This window comes from Artemia sp. Qi Xiang Cuo, chromosome 3, assembly GCF_049724085.1.
Source record: "Artemia sp. Qi Xiang Cuo chromosome 3, ASM4972408v1, whole genome shotgun sequence".
Taxonomy (NCBI): Eukaryota; Metazoa; Arthropoda; class Branchiopoda; order Anostraca; family Artemiidae; genus Artemia; species Artemia sp. Qi Xiang Cuo.
In genome coordinates, this window is record NC_142796.1 from 80,554,213 (window position 1) to 80,577,016 (window position 22,804).

Here is a 22,804-nt window from a genome sequence, read left to right on the forward strand (position 1 = left end):
AAAATCGCTAAAATCTAGTGATTCTCTTTTACCAGGTGGCAACCCTGCTAGTGTTTAGTGAGTAACATCGTTTTTGTTAATTCGTAGACATTGGTAAGTGGCTCGCTTTTGAGATTAGGGTTTTTGTCTTTTAAAATGTTTAACTCTGTTAAATCTATTTTATCTGTTGTTTGTTTTCCCGTGTAGTTTGGTTTTTTAAGTTTATTAATTCATACAATTTGGGTTTTTGTGCGTTTTTTTCTTTTTTGCTTTCCGCGTTGTTTATTTTATTGTTTCGTAATCCTACGAATTTGTGATGCAACTAAGGAGAAAATAATTGATTTTAATTGTTCATATGATTTTTACTAGGCTTATTTTGAAAAACTATCAAATGCAATGTTTCGGAGTGATTTTTATCTCAACTTCCACAATATTTTTGCAGTGTTTTCAACGAGTAAGGCTACTTGGTTTAACAAATGTATCGAGTTCCATTTTCCACTATCACTAACAGTAATTTATTTTAAATTCTACAGCACAAAAGAAAATACCGTCAATCACGCAGAATCACATCGTAAGATGGAGTTTGTAAAGGCATAGATAAAAAAAAAATCCAAATTCAAATCATCTATATGAAGAACAGCAATAAACATCTTGAAAAAGGCCACAAAATAATCTAAATACCGCATTTTTGAACTACTTGACGAACTGACCTATTTTTAAAAACCCAAAAATAGCACAATTTTAAAAAATGTCAGAAATAAAACATGGTCTAATATCAAATATCCAAGGCCATTCTTAGGATTGGTGGAATTATCACACAATCAAATAAAGATGTGAAATCCCTGCAATACGTAGGATTTATAGAGCTATTAAGGAGTGGCTTTATCCACCATGCTGTTACAAATTACGGTTACAAATTAAAATTAACCTCTATCGCCATTCCCCCCCCCCCAAAAAAAGTTCACGTGAGCGTGCAAATGACGCATATGATCGTGTTTAAAAAAACTGGCTGGGCATAGCCAGCCACGGCGTCCAAGCCAGCTTGCCCCGTTATCCCTCCTCCCACTCTTTGACCTGTCGTGCAAATGGACAATACAAAATATTTTTAATATTTTCAGCAATTGGACGCGAAACTGGACGCGAAATATTCGAGAGAAGCTCTCATTTGAGCATATGTACTATGGGATACAAGTACATCTCTCGCCCATTTTGAGACACATCGACTATAGTTATGATTCCAACGCTGATCAACAAGTAGAATGGCACCCCAATCGTCTTTATGACGTAGACATCTACCAATCGCCTGGTTTAAAGCCCTAAAAGCTTGTATTTCATACCATCTAGATCCATTTAGCTTGATACTGCCAGGAAGTTTTGACTCTTTATCATTATATTCACGTTTCAATTTAACGATTGGGTCAGCAACGTTTGGATAAGGGATCCCAACGCATATAACTGCTCTAGCTCTATCATCAGCAAAATCCATACCCTCGCTCGCTTTCCCTCTAAACACTGCTATTAATAGAGCTCCAATATCATCATTCACACAATCATAATATTCTTGCATAGTTCTTGCCATTTGTTCAGACGAACTTGGTTCATTAAAAATAGACTTATAATCCCTGATCTTATCAATAAGCCCAGTTTGTTCCCAGCGCTCAATAAGCTTTCTCATTAGAGTGTAGCTAGGAACAAACATCAATATACCACGTGGTATTATTTTACATACATCAAGAACCAACTTTCCAAGATCATCTTGAAATACAAACTGACTTGTGAACTCGTAAGTTGCTTTTAGAGGTGTCCCACTCGGTCCAAATCCAACACTACCAACCCACATTTGATTTCTTGGTATAACATGACTAGCTTCATATACATGTTTAAAACTTGTTCCAAGTTCTGACTGAAATGAATCTAGAGGTGATAAAGTCCCAGAAGCTAGTATAATGGTCTTTGCATTTTTGGCTAGTTCTTGGAAACAAACGGCTGGGTTTAAACACCAAATATTTAGACTTTCACCAAGGACAGTAGCTCCCTGTTCATTTTTCTGAATCTCTTTCTTTACGCTGATGCGATAATCTTTCTGATTGTCAAATACAAAACAAAATAAGCTGGCGAATTCTTCGATAACTTGTATAGATGCAACAGTCATTCGAACTAAATAATCTTTTTTATTATCTGGCTCCTTTGAATTTGCAACCCATTTCTGAATCTTACTTTTTATGTCTATCATCGCTTCTTTTTTCAGTGCACGAGTCTGAAAGTATTTGGTAAAATCTTCGGTTGGAATGTTTAAATAGTGTTTTGGGGAGTCTGGAGACATTTGGATGTTACAAGCATAAAGACTTAAAAAGGTAATCACAACATTGCACAGCTCACTAGCACTGGTAAAAATATGTGCATCTTTCTTGTAATACCCACTCAGATTTTTACACTCTTTGATAGCGTGTTCAAAAGATTCTTTAAGAAGTGTTCCACCAACTGCTTCTCTACAGGCATCTTCAAGGTTATGAGCTTCATCAAAAATAATGATATCCCCATTGATTTGAATTTGCATTGATTCTCGGATTCTGTAGTCAAGGATGTAATTGTAAGGACAAAAAATAAGATTTGCAACTTTGGCATAGTCCCTTGCAGCAAAATAGGGACATGCCTTGACTTTCCTTCCTAGACGTACAAGGTCTTCAATATCCCAGCCTTCGTCGAGGCCAGCTGATTCAAGGGCACTGAAACTACCAAGTCTAAATGGCTGATTAATTTTATAAATACAGCCCGCACCTTCAATTGGGTCAAGAAGTTTTTCACACTCTGCTGTTTTGTTAGAAGACCTGGACACTATTGGGTTGACACACGTATGCTCTCTGCTAGAAAGAGTTGTCATTGGCAAACGTCTATATACTGTGCGCTTCAGCTCTTTGCATGCTTGAGCAGCTTGCCTGTGAGTTCGAACGGCATAAAAGACTCTAGGCAATCGACTTGACTTGAGTTTGGCATCTAATTCTTCTTTTGCTTTAGCAATCTGACTGTCCTCAATATTGTTTACATTTTTCTGACCATGTTCTTTTATGTTTGGCTTATTATCTTTTTTGAATGGCAAAGTTAAATGTCTCTCACCATCTTTTAAAATTATAGGTGTTGTCATTTTTCTAAAAGATTTAGGTTCCTTAAAATCATCATCATCATCATCATCCATAAACTCTAGCTTCCCATATTTGGAGCAAACAGAAATCCTAGAAGCATCAGGAGTGTCAGGCGATTTCTTAACAGGTATGTCTGCAACAACCTCACATTTGGGCTCATCGATAACCAAATCTAAGTGTGAAATTTGGTCTACGTGCGGAATTTTTGTTTCAGAGAATTCAATCTCTTGGCAAGCCTTTGTATATGATATCCATGCCTCTTTTTGCTCAAGTTCCACTTTTGATTTCTTATCAGTCTGCCATGCTAATACACTACATAGCAGAGACAATGTCTTACCAGTACCCGTTGGAGATTCAATTAAAGCATGTTCAGAGTTTTCAAGTGCTGCTATTATTCTGTTCATTGCAGCATGCTGAACACCATACAATTTCACTGGAGAGTTTATAGCTTTACCACCAATCCTAAACTGCATACCAACTTGCGGGGGTGTTCCTACCACTTCACTTTGGGTTGTCATTTCGATAAATGCCAATTTTAAATTATGAGACAGCCTATAAGAGAGAAATATAATAGCAGGTCACTTCCATGAATAACTGTTTTCACTCACAAGCTAAATTTATATTATCCTTGTCTGCTTCCTTAATATGCGGCAAATTAATTGAGGAATACAGAGTATTAAATCATTTCCGATGAGGAGTATGCGCAAATTTTTTTATTTTTCTTCTTCTTTTTGGCCAATATTTTCAATTTCTTTCACCATAAGCATATAGTAATAGAGCTAAAATAACCACTTTTAATCCTTTTTAACAGAAGTCCATTGATTTTGGACATATCTATGAAAAATACAAGCATATAGGGGAAGGAGAACGGGTTTCGTTGGTTTTTTTTTTTTGGGGGGGGGGAGGGGGGGGGAATGAAAAACCTCTTCTTAGCTAATTTATCTATTATGGGTCGCCTCCTCGTATTAGCATATATTTGTAGGCATGGATACATAATGCATCAGAGGTAATAGGCTTGAGACGGTCTGTGCAGGATTTCGACCCCTGTTGATAGAAGAGCATCACCAAGCGTGAAAACAACTTTGTGACCAAGAAGGGCCCAGGATTGCACAAAGCCTTCATTCAATTGGAGGTCCCAGGGACTTCTTACTGTCCAGTTCTAAGCCGGCTTAAGCACTTAATTTAGACTTGAGAAGATGTGTTAGCCCCTGTCAGCACTGATTCTGGGACCATTGCTTTTCCTGATTTTGAAAGATTTAAAGAATATAAAATTGCAACTTGGAATGTTATAACGTTAAAAAAATTCAAACGGTTCGTGGGAACGAACTGTAGGTAAGGAGCGACGAGGCTCAATAGTAACCGAAACTATATAAAAAAAGGATTTTGACACCAATAGATACATCAAAAGGATCGGCTTATTATGCTGATTCCAAATACATAAGTTTATTAGGTTTAATGTCACCCATCAAAGACTACGAGTCTTAGAAAATTCGCCAGATTTTCAACTAAGGGGGAAAATTCAAAGAATCTTAATGCAAATCACACCATCAGAATCAGCTCATCAGAGAACCCTACTGTAAAACTTCCAAGCTACAATCTGCAAAAATGTCGAATTTTGTGTTTTTTGCCAGAAGAAAGATCACAGATGCCTGTTTATCTGTTTGTTTTTTTTCCCAGGGGTGATCGTATCGACCCAGTGGTCCTAGAATATTGGGAGAGGGCTCATTTAAACGGAAATTCAAAGTTTTAGCACCCTTTTTAAGTAGCCAAAAAGATTTGAAGGGCAACTAGGCCCCCTCCTACGCCCCTTTTTCCCAAAATCGTCTGATCAAAAATTAGAAACAGCCATTTTGTTCACCATAGTTAAAAGGCTAAATAACTAAGCCCTTGGAGATAACATGATCCCCACAGCCCCCAGGGAAAGGTCTTTAAGTTATAAAATTGGCCCATTGTTTATGTATAGTGTATGTTATTGGGAAGCTTGCATACACTTTTTGGGTGGGGAGGGACAAATTTTCGACTGGGGGGATTTTCCACGGGAGAATTTTCCGTGGGGAGGGAATTTTCCAGGGGGTGAACTTTTCAGGAAAATATTACACTGGGGGTATTCGCGAGAATTCCAATACGAAATTCTTATTATGTGTCTTGCTTTCTCTTTGCTGACTCAATCTTACACGAGGTTAAGGGTAATTGTACGGGGTAAATTTCTACCGGGATTGAATTGTTTAGAGGATATTTCCGTGGGGAGGGAGGATTTTTCAGGGGAGAGGGAGCCAGATTTCTTTGCATTATTTAAAAAACGATCATCAATTAAATTTTAAAAAGTTTTTTCAACTGAAAGTAAGGGGCAACATCAAAAACTTGAAACGAACAGAAATTATTATGTATAAGAGGGGAATTACTCCCACTTCCACACCCCGGTCTTTACGCTAAAGTGTGAATTTTGTCCCAATTCTTTCAGAAAAACTCCTGGGCCACAAGGGTCGTTTAATTAGAACAATAAGAAACTTTTTTAAAAATACTAAAAATCTTTAGTGTGAAGAGCAAGATGTAGAGGAAGGTGCAACTCCTCTCATATGCGTAGATAATTTCTGTTCGTCCTTGGTTTTGATGTTGCTCTTTACTTTCAGATGAAAAACTCTTTTTATATACACTTGTCTTGTTTTGTGAGATGTTAGAATGTGGAAGATGGATGGAAAGTATTTTGTGAAGGATCTGATGGTGTCTTAGGGAAGAAAGTTAAAAAGCAGCTAGGAATATTAGTGAAAGTGGCTTTATGTTTAAAATAGAGAGGAGGAGGTTATATGGGAGGTTATATATATGGATCATTTCGATAGACTTTGTCCTAATGAGCACAGCAAGGGCAGTGGGAGAACACGAAATCAATCGGGGTTTGTAAAACTCTCCTAGCCTTCTTCTAGATTATACTGATGATTTAAGCATCATAGATGAAATTGTTAACAAAATGAATTTTTGGAGGTTTTACGAGTTCAGTGTACAAGAATAGGTTTGAAAACTAATATTAAGAAGAATTAGTCACTAAAATTAGGAATAAGTGAAGGTGAAGAGATGATGCTAGGTAACGAGTAGATCGATCAAGTGAACAGCTTCACTTACCTACATACCTAGGTAGTATTATTAGTAAACAAGATTGAAGATATTGGGTGTATTGAAGATATTAAAAGTAGAGTAGCCAAGGTCCAGGGTATTTTTTCACAGTTGGAAAAAGGAGCGCAGTGGCGCTCCAAAAAATAGAGGAGGATTTGCTATATGTTTTACAGAGAAATTCCCCATGGAATGTTTTGGGTACCGGACTGACTCACCGTATCTCAAACAGTAAGCTGTGCAAAAAATATGGTTTAATCCACCTCTAGGACTATACTGAGAGAAAGGGTTGAGATGGCTAGGACATATTCTACACATAAAGGATGACAGATAGTCAAGATCAAACTAATTGGGAGGGTGTAAAGCGGCAGGCTTTGAGAAAATTGGGGCGGAGGAGGAGCAGGCGTAGATGTGTTGGAATCAGACGGCTTGGTGCTGCGGTGACTTTTCAGCAGTAGTAGTAGTGTAAAATTTAATATTAATTTAGCTGCTTTCAGCAAGCTAACTCAGAATGACCTGTCTCCAACCCTATTTAGTCTACAGAACGTAACCTTGTTCTCCAAGGTCTTTGATAATACGTTTACGAGCATACGCTCCAGCTCTGATCCCCAATACAGAGCTCCGTTGCAGACACCTTTTTGGTCAACAATGCATACTTAACACCTCTGACCTCATGTAGACAGATGTGTAAATGCTCTGTCTCCAGCCCCTTTGGATGACGAGGACGCTCTGAACCCGAAGCGCTTTCGTCCATAGCATATGCACTGTGACCCTGACCGCTTTTAGCAGAAATGCACTCGATCGGTCTCAAGTCTCTTTTCGTAAACAGTCTGTATGATATGCATCCAACGCTCTTTGATAAAAAGTGGGGATGCTCAGTCTTTACTCATTTTCTAGACCCCAAAGCAATGCCGATTTATTGGCTGCGCACCGCCGATGAAAGACGCGCTGGCGTGTAGAAACATTTCGGCGACTGGCCAACGTGCCACCAGTGTCACTGGCGCGGCGGCGCACCGCCAGTCTGTCTATATTTGACCTTATGTTTTAGTACTGACTTGTTGATTTCGGTGTGCTAACTAAGCTATCCTGTTAATTAACCTTGTAAAAGTCTATCAATATTGATTTCTAACCAGAAAATGGTAAGAGCTTACAGACACAATAAGAAGTGACACATTAAAGGGGGGGGAGGTCTGACGCCTCCAATAAATTTGGTAAGATTTTCTTAAAGAGCTTATTCCCTTACTTACAGCAGTCCTCTTGATTAATCTGATAATTTATTTGAATTGACTCACAGCAATAAAAAGATTTCCCCTTTATAGATCTTTTTTGCTTCCATTCATCTATTAAGATTATTCTCTTCCAAAATCTCTTCTCGTCATGAGACGTAGTTTGTCACTCCCTTGGTCATTCCATCCCTGTGCTCTAGTTTCCAGCGTATTTCATTGCAAAATTTTTGTTATTTTTTACATTTTAATTTTGAGATTAACGATTACAGTATCCGTCTTTCAAGCGACTCAGTATGCCGCAAAGCGGCAAAATATTTGAAATTTAAAGGATTACAGTGTTCTTTTCCGTAAAATTTCGCATACTGAAAACTGGGGGAGGGGATAGTACCTTCACTCATTATTTTTGTTTTAAAACGCAGATGAAACCTTTAGCTCAGATAAACGATTCTAAGTTAAGAATATTTCTGAGAAACCCTGAGTTGAAGGTATGTTCTTGAACTCTTGTAACCAAGGCCATATTTTGCTTATCTTATTTCATTACTCACTGTTCAATTTTGACTAAAAAAGACGAAAAATAAAATAGTTCAAACCAATTCAAAACACTAAATTTGGTAAGCGAATAACTTATCTTAGATCAGAAACATATTTTGCTTTCTTAGTTCAAATTGGGCTGATTTTGCGAAGCTACGAAAATGCAAGGTTAACAAATTTCACATTTTACCATATCCATTCCAAAAAAATCACTTGGATTTCGGAGAGAAGAGAGGAATAAGATTAAAATCTTGTGGAAAATTCAACCAAATCCTCAACTTTTTTTTCAAATTTGTGGAACGATTTTAGATTTTGGTTCGACTTTAACTATATCTAATAACTAGACATATTACTATAAGACTTCCTTCGTAGAAATAAATTGTACTACTGAATTTTGCACCTTCTCTACCGAATCTTGGAATTAGTATCGAAATTGGATTGAAATTTTGGACTCTCAGAGATTTTGCTGTAACTACTCCCATGTTTTTTTGTTTTTTTTCTCGGATTCAGTATAATTTTGGACTTTTGTTCCAAATTTTGCCACATATAAAAAGGTTAGGTTGTCGCTCCATCTCTGTTGCGACACAACTACCTGCTAGAAAGCAGCATTCGCTTTCTTTTACATAGATTGCACCTTCACTTGTTGAGTTTTAGTCCTAGTTAAGGCCTCCAAACCTGGATCTAATTTAAATGCTGTAGGCTATTTACAAGATATTATTGTTTGTTGTTTGTTTCCTCTTCCCCCAAACGAACTGAATTCTTAGTCTCTTCTGTGTTCTGCTGCACGCGAAGAACAAAAGCTGTTTCACTATTGTCACACACATTGGGTTGAATGGTATGATATTGGGATCGTTGGGTTTCATTGAGTACAACAACAGGTATCATGAAAACACAGACACTGACGGAAGCGAACACTACCGTTTGTTGAATAGCAAGAGATTAAAAGTGTGAAAAGGACTCTTGATCATACAGATTTTTGAGTGTTGTTGCTTGTTTCACGTTTTGCTCAAACTTAAGTACATGCCCTGGGAGTTCGAAAGGTCTTTAATAGACTCGTCTGTTTATTCGTATTTGAATGATGCGTCACTCAGGGCGTTTTAACAGATTTCAAACTCCTTCCTAATAAGAAATTCTGAGTTGAAAGGTACTGAGTACAATGACAGGTATTATGAAAACACAGAAACGGAGAGAAGCGAATACTACCATTTGTTGAATAGCAAGAGATTAAAAAGTCTGAAAAAGGACTCTTGATCATACACATTTTTTAGTGTTGTTGCTTGTCTCGCGTTTTCCTCGAAATTACATGTATCATTATGAAAGACATGTCATTGGACCTCGAAAGGGCTTTAATAGACTCGTCTGTTTATTCAGACTTGAACGAGATGCCGCTCGGGGTGTTTTGAACAGATTTAAAACTCTTTCCTAAGAAGAAAAATCGGCGTCAGCCGGCGGTGCGCCGCCGTTTTGACTGAAAATCATTTTTTTGCCGCTGACTAGAAAACCGGCATGGCGTCGGGACCTACCCCTTTGGTCAATAGCGCACACACACTCCGTCTTTAATCCCCTTTGATTTATAGGACAGTCGCCATCTTTAAACGTCTTTGCTAAGGGTTACAGTACGTCTGTTCTAAATGAAAACAATCTAAACATAGAAATTTAACAAATGATGTTTTATTTAGACCTAAGATAGTGTTTAAAAGTTTCTGAGCTTTTCGATTAAGAGTTTGCTGCTACTAGTGCTACTAGTGCAAGTGCTGCTACTAGTGCAAGACATAAGAACAAAGCCAAACCATATTAAACAAGTATTTCCCCAATAGTATTAGATGTTCACCAAAGCCTCGAATTTCATAATTTCCCAGGTTGTTGATTAAAAATCAGAGGGGAATATTACAAAGTGACATTTAAGGATTTTAAAGAGTCTTGGTTACATATCTCAAGTAAATATATATAAAAAATAAAGCCCAAAACTAAACACATTAAGGCCATTGTTAATAAACAGTCTTGTATTTTCATTAGAACTGAGTTTTTTACCCCAAATTCTTCAAAGTTGCAGAATTTTTCAGGTGGCTGATTACAAATCTAAGAGTAATATATAAACAAAGGACTAAAAAATCGAAACCAATTCAGTACATAATTCAAAAACAGTGCTATATATTAACCAAAGTAGCTGCATAGTCTACAGTTCAGTAGTTACAAACCCAAGAAAACGACACGCACCCCAACACATAATGCTGTTTTCCAATCTTTTCTTTTTTTTTCTATCTCACGTATTTTACCAGTTATTATTTTTTATCTTTAAAGCTATATTTCTTTACAAATTTATCTTTTCAACGTTTTCAAAATCCTATTAAAAATATATATATAAAGCACTTTAATTGCACTAAAGGGTAACTTACAATATTATTGCATAAAACTTCGAGTGACAGATAATTCTGATTGCATATTCAAACTTCGCGCAAAGATCTGAATTCAAATCCAACATTTTAGTTCTTAAGCAAAAACATAAAAAGCATATATGCTTAATGTTTCTAATATGAAAATATAATAGAAGTCAGTTGCAAAATTGAAAAACAAACAGAAGCTAAAATTTAAAAGCATGTTTCAAAGAAAACTTTAAGAAAAGCTAAGATCAGTGCTGAAACCTAAAATGAGCTGAAATAATCGCATATTAAGCAAACTAAAAAGGAACAGAAATTGGTATGAATGAAGTAAAGAAACCTATAGTGAACAGAGATTAAAAGAATAATTAGGTCAAACTCAAAACGAACAAAAATTAGAACAAGTATGACATCAGTGACAGCCTGTCATATGACATCGCTAAAAACCAAATAGGTGACTTCAAAAACGGCAAACAGAAGTTTTATTTAGGTATCAATGTTCAATAATTTTTGGAATTCACTGTTGCATCACCATTTCTTCTTTGCCTCAGGCATTGCATACTTGTGATTTGGTACACAAAATAGCAGTAATTATAATTTTACTGTAGAATGATTCAAATTAGCCCTTTCAATTAACCATCTTAAAGTTTTTACTTTATTACATTTTGTGCTGAGGCCAATATTGTGGCTTTCAAAGCACCAAATGAACAGTAACAATATTGTCTGACAGTGTATTTTCTTCAAATAAAAAAATGGTCATTATAATTTCCAGTTTCCGTTCAAACGAACCCTCTTCCAATATCCTATTACCACTAGCATGATACAATGACACCCTGGATGATAACCAACAAACACACATCTGTGATCACTCCCTTTCAGGAAAAATGCTAAATTTTCCACTTTTAATCAAAAGAGGCTTGAAACCTTGTTTCTGGGATTCTCAGATATATGTTGCTTGATGTCGCAGGTTTTCCCCAGGATCACACTCCTTTTTAGGGATATATCCCCCTATTTTTGAAACTATTTACATTTTCCTTATGCTAATAAATTTTAATGACCAGATTTAAGTTTCCTGTAACCTTACATATTTGGAATCAATCCAAAAATAAATTATTTTCCTTTTGTTGTTTTAACACATTGTTTAGCTCTTTACTAATATCTATTCTTTCACTTAGAATAGTCATTATAATTTTTAATGATTAAGCTCAGTTGTTTATGAACATTCTAGAACATTTCCTAGAAAGAGGGGAATTAACCCAGAGGCCCAACTCTAAGAGGCACATGGACTGTTGAAGGAGAAGTAGACTGTCCTCCAATTGCCTTTAGCCCTTAAAATGATTTCTATAGTAACATGCAGAGGTCTAGAAGAAATGATACACAGGAGAAACATCACTTTTAATTAATTGATCCTTTCAAATATGTATATTATGTCTCAAATTAGCATGTCAAGAGCATATTAGTATTCATCAGGATGTCATAACAATGTCATAATTCTTTATAGAACTTGTATCTATTCCGTGGATTCAAACTGATTACGTTTTATTAATTCCGAAAACACTTAACACTTTGAAACAATTTTTTTGTGTTTGAATCATTTTCTCTCATCTGTTTTTATCTGCCACATTTCAATTTTTTATTTAATTTTCTTTACATTTGGCTGACGATGCAAGACTCGAACTTTGACCTAAAAGGCACGAAGAATGCGTCAATTTTTGTATACTGAGATTTATTACCAAGTATAATTGTGCATTAGGTTTGATTATATTTACTATTGTTATTTATTATATCCTTATTATATTATCAGTTTTATTATTATATTATCGTGTGAATCAGCTATTTAGCCTTAGACAACCATCTAAATATAAACGAAAAGCCAGTTGTCCTCTGTTTTTTTTTTTTTTTTTTTTTTTTAAGCAACGATAGAGCTTTTTTTGAGCATGCGTCCATCAATAAAAAGAGAAAAAATTAGCTTCATTCGAATGCAAAGCCTATATCATTCATTGGGTTTGCTAGAAATACAAAACTTACACATGGCACAAGGATTACTAACAAATCACTCACTTTACCAACATTTTACTTTACTAACAAGGATTACTCACTTTACTAACAAATACAAACTGATAATTTGGGCAATACTGTGGAGCCAACTTGAGTAATTTTATTATATTACATTTGCTTATTTAAACGAATTATTTAACCTATTTAACTTATTAAAACATTATGTATTATTATTTATATTAAATCATAAATTGTTATTTAATAGGGTAGCCTATATATGGGTTGAGGCGTTAGAGAAAATGAAACCACACCAGAATATCCTACTGCATTGTACCATTTCATACTGTTACTCTCTATTCCTACTGATATAAAAAAAAGAATCTTCCCTTTTTACTGCTTGTTACTACCCTCTTCCAAGCCCTTTTTCTTATTGATATGTGCTAAATTAGGTTTGTAGTTCTTATTTATGTACTTGCTCCAACTGATTACCTACTCATGAGTAAAATATGACATTGTGACTAAAAAGTTGATCAAGATTTAAGTACAAAAAAGATAAAACATGTGGGCAGGAACTCCTACTTCCTCTGTTGTCATTTCCCACCCATTTCCTACCTACCCAAATCTGTAATTGTTTCAATAGCTCATAATAGTCCCGGGGGAAAGCAGGTGGGGCTTTGGTCATAAAAACAGGATTTTTTCCCCTTTGATATTTCTTTTTACAATTATTAAGACAGTCACTTGTTTCTGATAAGAATGAGATTATGACAAGCATCCCACACCCAAGTGCAACACTAACCTCTAGCACATGATATGTTCATAAAAAAATTAAAATCTCCAAGTGTAAGTTTGACAAGATTAAGCAAAACATACTCCATATTCAAAACGTTACAGCTTCGAAATATTGACTGCAATTCAAATATCCCAACAAGAATGGACTTGGTAAAAAGGCCACATCTGTTCTGGTAAAGTGAGATGAATTTTGTTATTGACTCCACCATAAGGTCCTTTTCTGTCCTTATCCCTGGAGTTGAAAGTGCCCTTTTTAATAGTTGAAAGTGCAATTTTTAATAGTTGAAAGTGTTTTAAGGGCAACTAACCCCCCTCTCACGCCCACCTTTTCCTCAAACACATCCAATCAAAATGTTGAGATAGTCATTTTATTAAAAGTAAATGAAAGTCTCTGAAATTAGGTACTTAAGGATGACAACCCCTCCCCCCCCCAGAGCCCTCAGGGCAAGGGCTGTAAGTTATGCTCTAGGGGCATATAAGACCTTTATAGAAAGCGATGTTGTAGAAACTTCAAAAAGGGCTCGTTAAATTGAAAATTGAAAGGGCTAGTGCCCTTTTTATAGTCGAAAGTGATTGAAGGGCAATTAACCCCCCTCTCACACCCACAATTTTTCCACACACATCCAATCAAAATTTTGAGATATTCATTTTGTTCAACGTAGTTGAAAGTTCTTGAAATTAGGTCTTTTAGGATGATAACCCCCTCTGAGCCCTCAGTGCAAGGGTTGTAAGTTATGCCCTTGGGGCATATTAGGTTTATATAGAAAGTTGTTGTAGAAATTTAAAAAAGGGCTCATTTGATTGGAAATTGAAATTACCCTTTTTAATAATCGAAAGTGAGTGGAGAGTAATTAACCCCCCTCTCACACCCACTATTTCCCCAAAACATTCAATCAAAGTTTAGAGATAGCCATTTTGTTCAACGTAGTTAAAAGTTCTGGAAATTATATATTTAAGGAAGACAAACCCCCTAGAGCCCCCAGGGCAAAGGTTGTAAGTTATGCCCCGGAGGCATATAAGGTTTTTATAGATGGAGTTGTTGTAAAAACTTCCTAAGGGGCTCATTCAATTGGAAATTGAGAGGGCAAGTGCCCTTTTTAGTAGTCAAAAGTGATTGGAGGGTAACTAACCACACTCTCAGGCCCACCATTCCCCCCAACACATCCAATCAAAACATTCAGATAGCTATTTTGTTCAACGTAGTAGAAAGTTCTGGAAATTAGTTCTTTGAGGATGACAGCCCCCCCCCAGCCCTCAGGGCAAGGGTTGTAAGTTATGCCTTGGGGGCATATAAGGTTTTTATTGAAAGCGTTGTTGTAGAAACTTCCAAAGGGCTCATTTGATTGGAAATTGAAAGGGCTAGTGCCTTTTTTAATACTTGAATGAGATTGGAGAGCAACTAACACCCCTCTCAAGCCCACCATTTCCCAGAACACATCCAATCAAAATTTTAAGATAGCCATTTTGTTTAACGTAGTTGAAAGTTCTGGAAATTAAGTCTTAAGGGATTACAACCACCCTCACAGCCCTTAGGGCAAGGGTTGTAATTTATGCCCTGGGGGCATATAAGGTGTTTATAGAAAGTATTGTTGTAGAAACTCAAAAAGGGCTCATTCGATTGGAAATTGAAAGCACTAGTGCCTTTTTTAATAGTCAAAAGTGATTGGAAGGCTTGACATTTTTATAGTAAAGATTGATGTGGGTAAAATGTATTATTTTTTGTTGTTGTTGTTTAGACCAGGGCACTATGTATCAAAGGAGTTGTTGTAGGAACTTCGACAAGGGCTCATTAAATTGAAAATAGAAAGGGCTGATGCCATTTTTAATAGTCAAAAGTGATTGGAGGGTAACTAATCTCCCTCCCATTTGCCCATTATGTTTAAAAACTAAATGCTGCCTTAAGATTAAATCAAAATGCAATGTGTTAATGCTAATTCCCAATCAGGCATCTCAGCAGTATCCCAAGAACAACTGAGGGTATTATGTTCAATCTTTTGGGGCTACTTCTGCTCTTAAAATTTAACTAAATCCAAATAGCGTTAGTGTATCCAAGCTATTAAAGTAAGTAAACAGATTTTTTTGCATATGATATCAAGTTTTCCATTTCAGGTCGACTAGAGAAGGTATGAAACTAAATTAAACACTAGTATTTGTGCCCAGATCTTTAAAAGGGTGTATGTTGTTAAAAATTATTGAGAATTTTTCCCCAGCATACAAATAGCAGGCCAAACTATAAAGTCTTAAAAAAACGATATTATTTTCTTTTTCCCTGAAAAGACTATGTCAATATAAAACGAACAGAAATTAACTAAAAAAACCTTTTTCCACAAAATAAGTTTTTCAAAGAAAAGTAAAGAACTCAATTAAACCAAAACAAAAATGAGCAAAAATAAAATCAAATAATCTACTCAGCGTGAAACAACCACAAATCAGCATCAATAAATTAATGAAACCCCAAACGAACAGAAATTCCAATAAATAACCAAGTCAAACTCAAAACGAGCAGAAATTAACATAAGTTGGGCTCAAAACCCCTATGCCTTCCCAAGGCCAGAACATAGCTTGCACTTTACTGAAAAAAATACAAATGAATGTGCATTGTCAGTTTAATATAGGCCACCATTTACTGATATTTAGCAATCAAAATGTTAATATTATTTGATTTATTAAAGTTATAAAAGTAAAAACATTTATATAATTTCAGTAAAGTGCAAATTATGTTCTGGCCTTGGGAAGGCATAGGGGTTTTGAACCCTACTCATGTTCATTTCTGCTCGTTTTGAGTTTGACTCGGTTATTTATTGTAATTTCTGTTTGTTTTGGGTTTCATTTATTTATCGATGCTGATTTGTGATATTTTCACGCTTGGTAGACTATTTGATTTTATTTTTGCTCATTTTTGGTTTAATGGAGTTCTTTACTTTTCTCTGAAAAACTTATTTTGTGGAAAGTTTTTTTAATTAAATTCTGTTCGTTTTATATTGACATAGTCTTTTCAGGGAAAAAGAAAGTAATATTGCTTTTTTAAGACTTTATAGTTTGGCCTGCTATTTGTATTCTAGAGAAAAATTCTCAATAATTTTTAACAACATACACCCTTTTAAAGATCTGGACACAAATAGTATTGTTTAATTTAGTTTCATACCTTCTCTAGTTGACCTGAAATGGAAAACTTGATACCATATGCAAAACAATCTGTTTACTTACTTTAATAGCTTGAATACACTAACGCTATTTTGATTTAGCTAAATTTTAAGAGCAGAAGTAGCCCCAAAAGTTTGAACATAATACCCTCAGTTGTTCTTGGGATACTGCTGAGAGGGGGGATTCTGAGGGGAGGGGGGATTAGATTCAATTGTCATGATGGCAGTCCTTATATCTTGAAACACTGTTGATTGCAGAACCACTCAGTACTACTTTCTGTTATTATAAGGTTTCCTTCACAAGAACCTACAGAACAGTGTAGGCCTTAAGTCTTGTCAACAGTTGGTTCTGAATCCTAAATAAAGCCAAATTAAAAAAAAAAACTGTATATAGCCAAGGGCTACATCTGGCTTTATTAGGTGGGGGGCTAGGGTGCAATTGCAACAACAGCAATATTATTATGTTTGTTTAGAAAGAGAATTGAACACAAAATCTTTAGCTAGATAACTCTGCAGCAATATTCCTTCTGCAAAAGAAACACCTTAATACCAGAAGAGCAATACTCTTCAATTCTTTTCCAATATAATGGGATTACTCATGATAAATCATGTCTAAGCAACAAAAGTGCTGGTCTAAAAAGAAACTATTGTGTAAGGTTTTGCAAGGTTCTCAAAATACTAATTATTTCTTTAAACTATTGAGAGTGCCAAAATTTCTTCTCAGTCTGTTCTGTCCTGCTCTGGAATAGCTTGTCTGAAGCCAATGTCCAGTCTCAAACCCTAGAAGGCTTCAAGAAAGGAGTAATCAAGACTGGGTCAGTGCTGAATATGGCTTAAACTGGGATGTCATGTCAGATCATAACCTTCAAAATGCTACCAGCAAGATTTTCTACAAGAGGTTCAACACCACTTATCCTGCTAGACATGTAATTTAGGGACATTAAAGATAATTACAAAACAAAAAAGCCAAAATTTCAAAGTTTTATTAAGGTCATGAGTGTGATAATTTTAATAAAGTGCCAAAAACTATTTAGCCTACAAGAAACGCTTTACGCAAGCATGCTTGACTTGCTTTCCAAGTCTAGCTAATTCTTGTCTCCTTGCAAATAACAATCCAGCAACTTTTCACAAGTCATGAATATCAATGAAAAGCTAACTAGCTTCATGTTTCAGCTTGCAAAATAGTTTTACAATCTTCCCTACCATGAAAATTGTGTCCCATCCCATGAGCTTTTTTTTATGAAAATACAAAAAAAATCCTTTTTCAATGAAAATATGGTACATAAAAAATGTTTGGGGGGAACCTAGAAGGGGGGCAATTGCCACCCTGATTGATTAGAGAATTGAAAGTGTTATTTTTGGTTATCATAGCATTCCCCTCATAGGAGGAATCTATTATACAAGTACTGTACTTTAGACTTTTTCTTGCCAAATACATGCCACTTGCCACTCTCTAGAATCTTTTATTTTAGTGAAGCAAAGTGCAGGTGGGCAAAAAACTTCTTGGTGTTAAGAACATCACACATCAACCACCACTGTCTCAACTTGTTCTCAATTCGTGGCTAGAAACTCTTATACTATATTAGTATGAGGAGCAGCACATTATTCTCTTAAACCAGGGCTTTCTAAACTCTTTTCATTCATGACCCCATTTATGATTGCAAGTTTCCTGGCAACCCCATATAAATATAACTGAAAGACAAATAAATATTTTTTGATTATTTTATTTATTAGGTAATAATATACATATACACATGACAATATATAGTTTTAGAATTTGTTTAGAAACATACAGAATTATAAAATAAAAAACTCCCCAAAAGTTGAAGTTGTCTTTATCATACTTACAAAAATTATATGCCCTATTTTTCATCAAAATTGCATTTTTTGCAATAACATAAATAAAAGAGAATTCTGACCATCTTAGTGCAATCAAATATATTTGAATACAGTCATTGGGTGATAAATATTAAATTAAAATGGAAGGAAAAACTTTAGTGAGATGGATGTGCCTGTTTTTATTGCATAAGAAATTAAATCTTGGTAGAATGGTTGACACTGCTGGACGTAAGACCTCTTCAACATTTTTTAGCGATGAACGATATTGGGGTTTGATATGTGTTAAAGCTCAGAAAGTAACTTCACATAAATATGTGCTATTGGATGGCAGAAGAACATATAATGCCATATCTGCAATTGTGGGAAATTCAGTTCTAGTTCTGATCCAGATTTCAGTCAAGGGCTTTTTTGAAACTTGTAGTTTTGAGTTTGAATCACTCAAAAGCCCAGCAAATTCCTCTTGAGCTTTAAGTGACATGTGATCAATGTCAGTTAAATCAATACAAAAACGGATTTTGAATCAAAGCTACCTTGCTGAATTCAATGTTTAAAATAAAATATGTAAAGAACTAGGTCTCTAGCACTTTTAAGTAATTCATAATAATTTTTGCAATCAAAGTTTTACAATGAATTCTCTTGATTGTAAAATTGTTGCTACCTGGAAAATATTTTGAATGCTTTTTTTTTTATCATATCTTCTCAAATTTTAATATTTTAAATAAAACTTTCAATTTTATCACTAGAAGCAAATATAGTGCAATTTTTTCCCTGAAGAGACAAGTTGAGACCATTTAATTTTGCAAAGATATCCAACAAATAACACAGCTTGGATAACCATAAGTTGTTTTGACAATAAGCAGCAAGTTCACATTTTTGTTGATTAAGAATATTTCAATCCTGTCTTTTAATAATAATAATCTTCTTAAACTTTGACCTCTTGAAATCCATCTTACTTCTGCATGTAATAATAAAGTTGTATAGACAGAATCCATATCCTTACAAGGATTTGAAAATAAGCAACTGTTAATTTAAAACCCATGTTTTGCCTGTCATTGCTCTTGCACCCTCTGTGCATATTCCACAGCAATTTTTTCCATTCTAGACCTTCAGCCTTTAAAAATTCATCAATTTTACAATTTAATGTCTTTTCCTGTAGTATGTTATAAATATTTGACTTTAAAATCTCTTGTGACCCCATTATTTTGCTACATGACCCCATTTTGGGTTGCAACCCATAGTTTAGGGAGGCTTGTCTTAAACAATTGGTGTGAATAATGGAGGCCAGGGAAGAGGGACTTGTTTGATATTTTTGTTTGACATAATGTCATTGATTTGAAAAATAAATATTCAAAGATGTGAGGCTCAGAACACAATCCTTGCACCTTATTTAAGCAGTAGGCTGTACATTGAATTTTTAAGGTTTTGCTATTGCAACATAAACATAGTAGGAGGTCATCAAAGGTCAGTACACATGTTTAGTTACTTTTACTCTCTATATGGAAAACACATTGAAAATCTAGAAACTATTTAAAAAATTCTATTTCATTTTATTATTTTTCAAATATGGACTGCTCCACTTTACTACCCACCCCTAATGTGCCAACACACAGCCTAAATTATATATACTCAGTGTAGCCTATTTCACATAGTGGAACTTTTTTCTTCTTAGTAATTGAACAGGAAGCAGGAAGAAAAGAGTCTCACTATTCAAAATACAATGAGCATATTTAATTCAAGCAAAATATTTACACATTAGCAGGGGGAGGGGTAAAGTAAAGAAGTTCACATTTACAAATAATATAAGTCAGAATTCAAGAATGTTTTAAAATAGCTTCTAGAATTTCATTTTTATGCTTCCTTGTGGAGAGTGGGAGAACTAAGCAGATACTATCAGCTCCCTTTGGAGGGGAAAGGGTGGAGATAAGTATTTCAAAACCACTCCTTAGAGGATCATTGATGCTTTTGACTCATTCCTAAGAATGAGTTATCCATCTCTGTCAACTGCTTTCAAAGATAGACCAAAACTTCATATCTATAGTTTTACCAGATTTTTAAAAATTTTGTGTCCCTAAATATTTGTGTATTAATGCTGCTGTCTTAAATTGTTCAAAAAAGAATTTGAGGGAAGTTATTTTAGCAATATATTAGTTCAAAAAATTCTATAAAGTAAATTATTACCAATGCCAACATAAAATGGAGTTTAAGGTAGTGGCTCATGATTTACCTTCCCAACTCATTTGGTGCAAATGTAAATCACATGAATAAAGGCACAGAACAGCAGCTCATAGAAGGAGACATGCTAAAACAAAATGCAAATCATTTGTAGATTGCTAATTTTATGGTTTAAGTTGTGCTAGTTACAATCTACCATAAACTAATTACAATCACTCTCCCTGATGATACTACATATAGCATTGGGCTTGGGATATTTATCAACTAAAAGAAAACACCAAAACAATGAAATTCTTACTTTATAATATGCATGATATGTTTTGTTCCATTATTATTCACAATTTAACTCATTTAAAGTGACATTCTTTATCCAATATTCAATCACACACTTAGGCTAAACTGAATATCTGTTAGTCTATGTAGAAGATAGCCTACCAATGGAAACAACAAAAAAGAAAGAAATTATAGTAAATTTGCAGTGGGCCTTATAATTTAAAATGAAATGAAAGTGAAAACATCATTTGATGCCTTTTTTACTCTCTTTCATAATTCAATAGTTGCTTCTGGGGCTAATTTCATCTTGAGCCCTCAAAGGGGCCCCAAAGGTTTTTCATTTTTATAACTACACAAAGAAGTTATCAATACTAAATAGGTTATTGAAAAGTGGTTAAAAACATATCACTAATTTATAAATAGGTTGTTCAAGAGTAATATATCCCAAAACTACTTATTTATAACAATTCAAACCTCATTAAATTAGGCAACTCAAATACAAACTATTTTCCTACCATTTCAAGTTTTTCAAATGCCATTAACAAAAATAACAATGAATTTTGTGATTCAAAAGTTTGCCATCAACAATTTAGGGCATATTCCAATTCAGGGTATATATTTGCACATTAGGTGAGTGGGGATCAGTAAATTTCATGGTAAATTTGCAGTAGGCTATATAATTTAGCTAAGATGAAAGTGAAAACTTCATTTGATGCCTTTTTTTATGCTCTTTTGTTATTCATATAAAATAGCTTCAGAGGCCCCTTAAGGGCTCAAGATGCAATTAGTGCCAGAAGCAATTATTGAATTATGAAAGAGCATAATAAGGCATCAACTGATGTTTTCACTTTTGTCTTAGCTAAATTAGGTACTGGTCTATTAGTTAGGAGACCACACAAGATCCAGGAAACACACAATAAGTGAAGTTTGGTAAATGCTAATGAAATAAAATAGGATAAAAATATATTAGTTTAGAAACAAATTTTGGCTATATGTTTGTACATTGGGGGTGGGTGTAAAGCATAGCATATATTATATACAAAACCTAACCTAGGTACCTTTTTACCCCTTAAACCACAAAAAAAAACTAAAGTTTAAATATAGTTTCTAGAGTGTGAAACCCTTGTTATACAGCATCAGACATCCAATTACTGGAGAATGGCTATTTGAGCTTTGCTTTTCTTGATGCATGTTTCCTGCAGCTTGTGTGTTCTACCCTAAATTATAAGGCCCCCTGCAATTTTACCAAAATTATCAAGTCTCTATAAGGGTCCATTAGTGAGGGAGGGGATGTGTTGTTTTATATAGCTTAGGGATATAGGCTATATGAGACAATTAGGAGGAGGCTTGGGATAAATTATCAAAAAAGCAAACAAAACCATGAAAATAAGCATAAAATTATCAATCAAGAAATGTCTCTCTTTTTGTTGTTATTTTATTGAGATGTTTCCTTTTCAGAGAGCTGCCAAACTGCACTTTTATTATCTCAATCCTTAATAAGCCTAGCCTATTTCCAAAATAATTGCTTAAATTAAATACAATTTGTCAGGTAGGCCTATTCATTTTGCATTGCTACAGTATAGCCAATCTGTGATGACCTATCCAGGACAAAGTGGGGCACAGACAAAAGTATGTAATAATATACTTTTTAATCCTACTTGTCTATAGGCTAATTCTGATTCAAATAGCCTATCCTAGCTGACTTAAAATACAAGTTGGGAAGAGGACATTTGCATCCTAGATTCTGAAATATACCTCTCTTTTATGGTTGGGATATTTGCGTCAATAAAATTGAAAAACGACAAATATACCTCCCCCCCCCACCAAGAGATTTTAGAAGATTTAGTCTAGTTGTGAATTGCTGCCACTTTCTTAAACTGCTCCAAATACAGATCAAGGGAATATGCTAGTCCACAAGGTTCCTTAAGTTAAAATGCGATCCATGTAAACATAAAATGAATTACTGTAGGTTATAAGTTACCTTCCCAACTCATTTGATGCTGATACAAATCTTGTTTTAGTTATTTTTTTAAAAGCTTGCTTAAATTAGACGCAATGCTAGGTATTAGGTTTTCGATGCCGTCACTAGAGCCGAAATTGCCGTGTTTGCCTACCGAGGACAGGATTGGGAAAAGACAAGAGACGCAGGCACAAACAAAATAGTATACCTTCTGTTTGAGCTGTTGGGTCGAGCACTCCAAAATATTACCAGGAGCTGGCCTAAAGCTGCA

The 22,804-nt window shown here is 34.9% G+C and overlaps 2 protein-coding genes across 3 annotated transcripts in view; both read right to left on the reverse strand.

Annotated features, from left to right (window-relative positions):
• Window positions 1-22,649, reverse strand: part of Gos28 (golgi SNAP receptor complex member Gos28) — an 84,217-nt gene extending 61,568 nt beyond the window's left edge. The window contains exon 1 of the mRNA XM_089086640.1: window positions 22,555-22,649. Within this exon, the coding sequence (XP_088942766.1) occupies window positions 22,555-22,567 (13 nt within the window). The 5' untranslated portion in view covers window positions 22,568-22,649. The remainder of the gene's footprint in view (window positions 1-22,554) is intronic.
• On the reverse strand, window positions 6-22,804 carry LOC148954602 (Fanconi anemia group J protein homolog). Of its 2 annotated transcripts, none has more exons than XM_089086639.1 (2): window positions 22,742-22,804; window positions 6-3,671 (listed from the first exon to the last, which is right to left on the reverse strand). In XM_089086639.1, exon 2 carries the CDS (start codon window positions 3,635-3,637, stop codon window positions 1,094-1,096), a length of 2,544 nt encoding a protein of 847 aa, XP_088942765.1. In that variant the 5' UTR covers window positions 3,638-3,671; window positions 22,742-22,804; the 3' UTR covers window positions 6-1,093. The 2 variants fall into 2 exon arrangements, with proteins under 2 accessions (XP_088942765.1, XP_088942764.1); XM_089086638.1 differs by lacking the exon at window positions 22,742-22,804 and adding an exon at window positions 20,353-20,362.

Coding starts and splice junctions, on each gene's coding strand:
- LOC148954602 (XM_089086639.1), bottom strand. CDS start 3,637: ATGACAACCCAAAGTGAAGTGGTAGGAACACCCCCGCAAGTTGGTATG.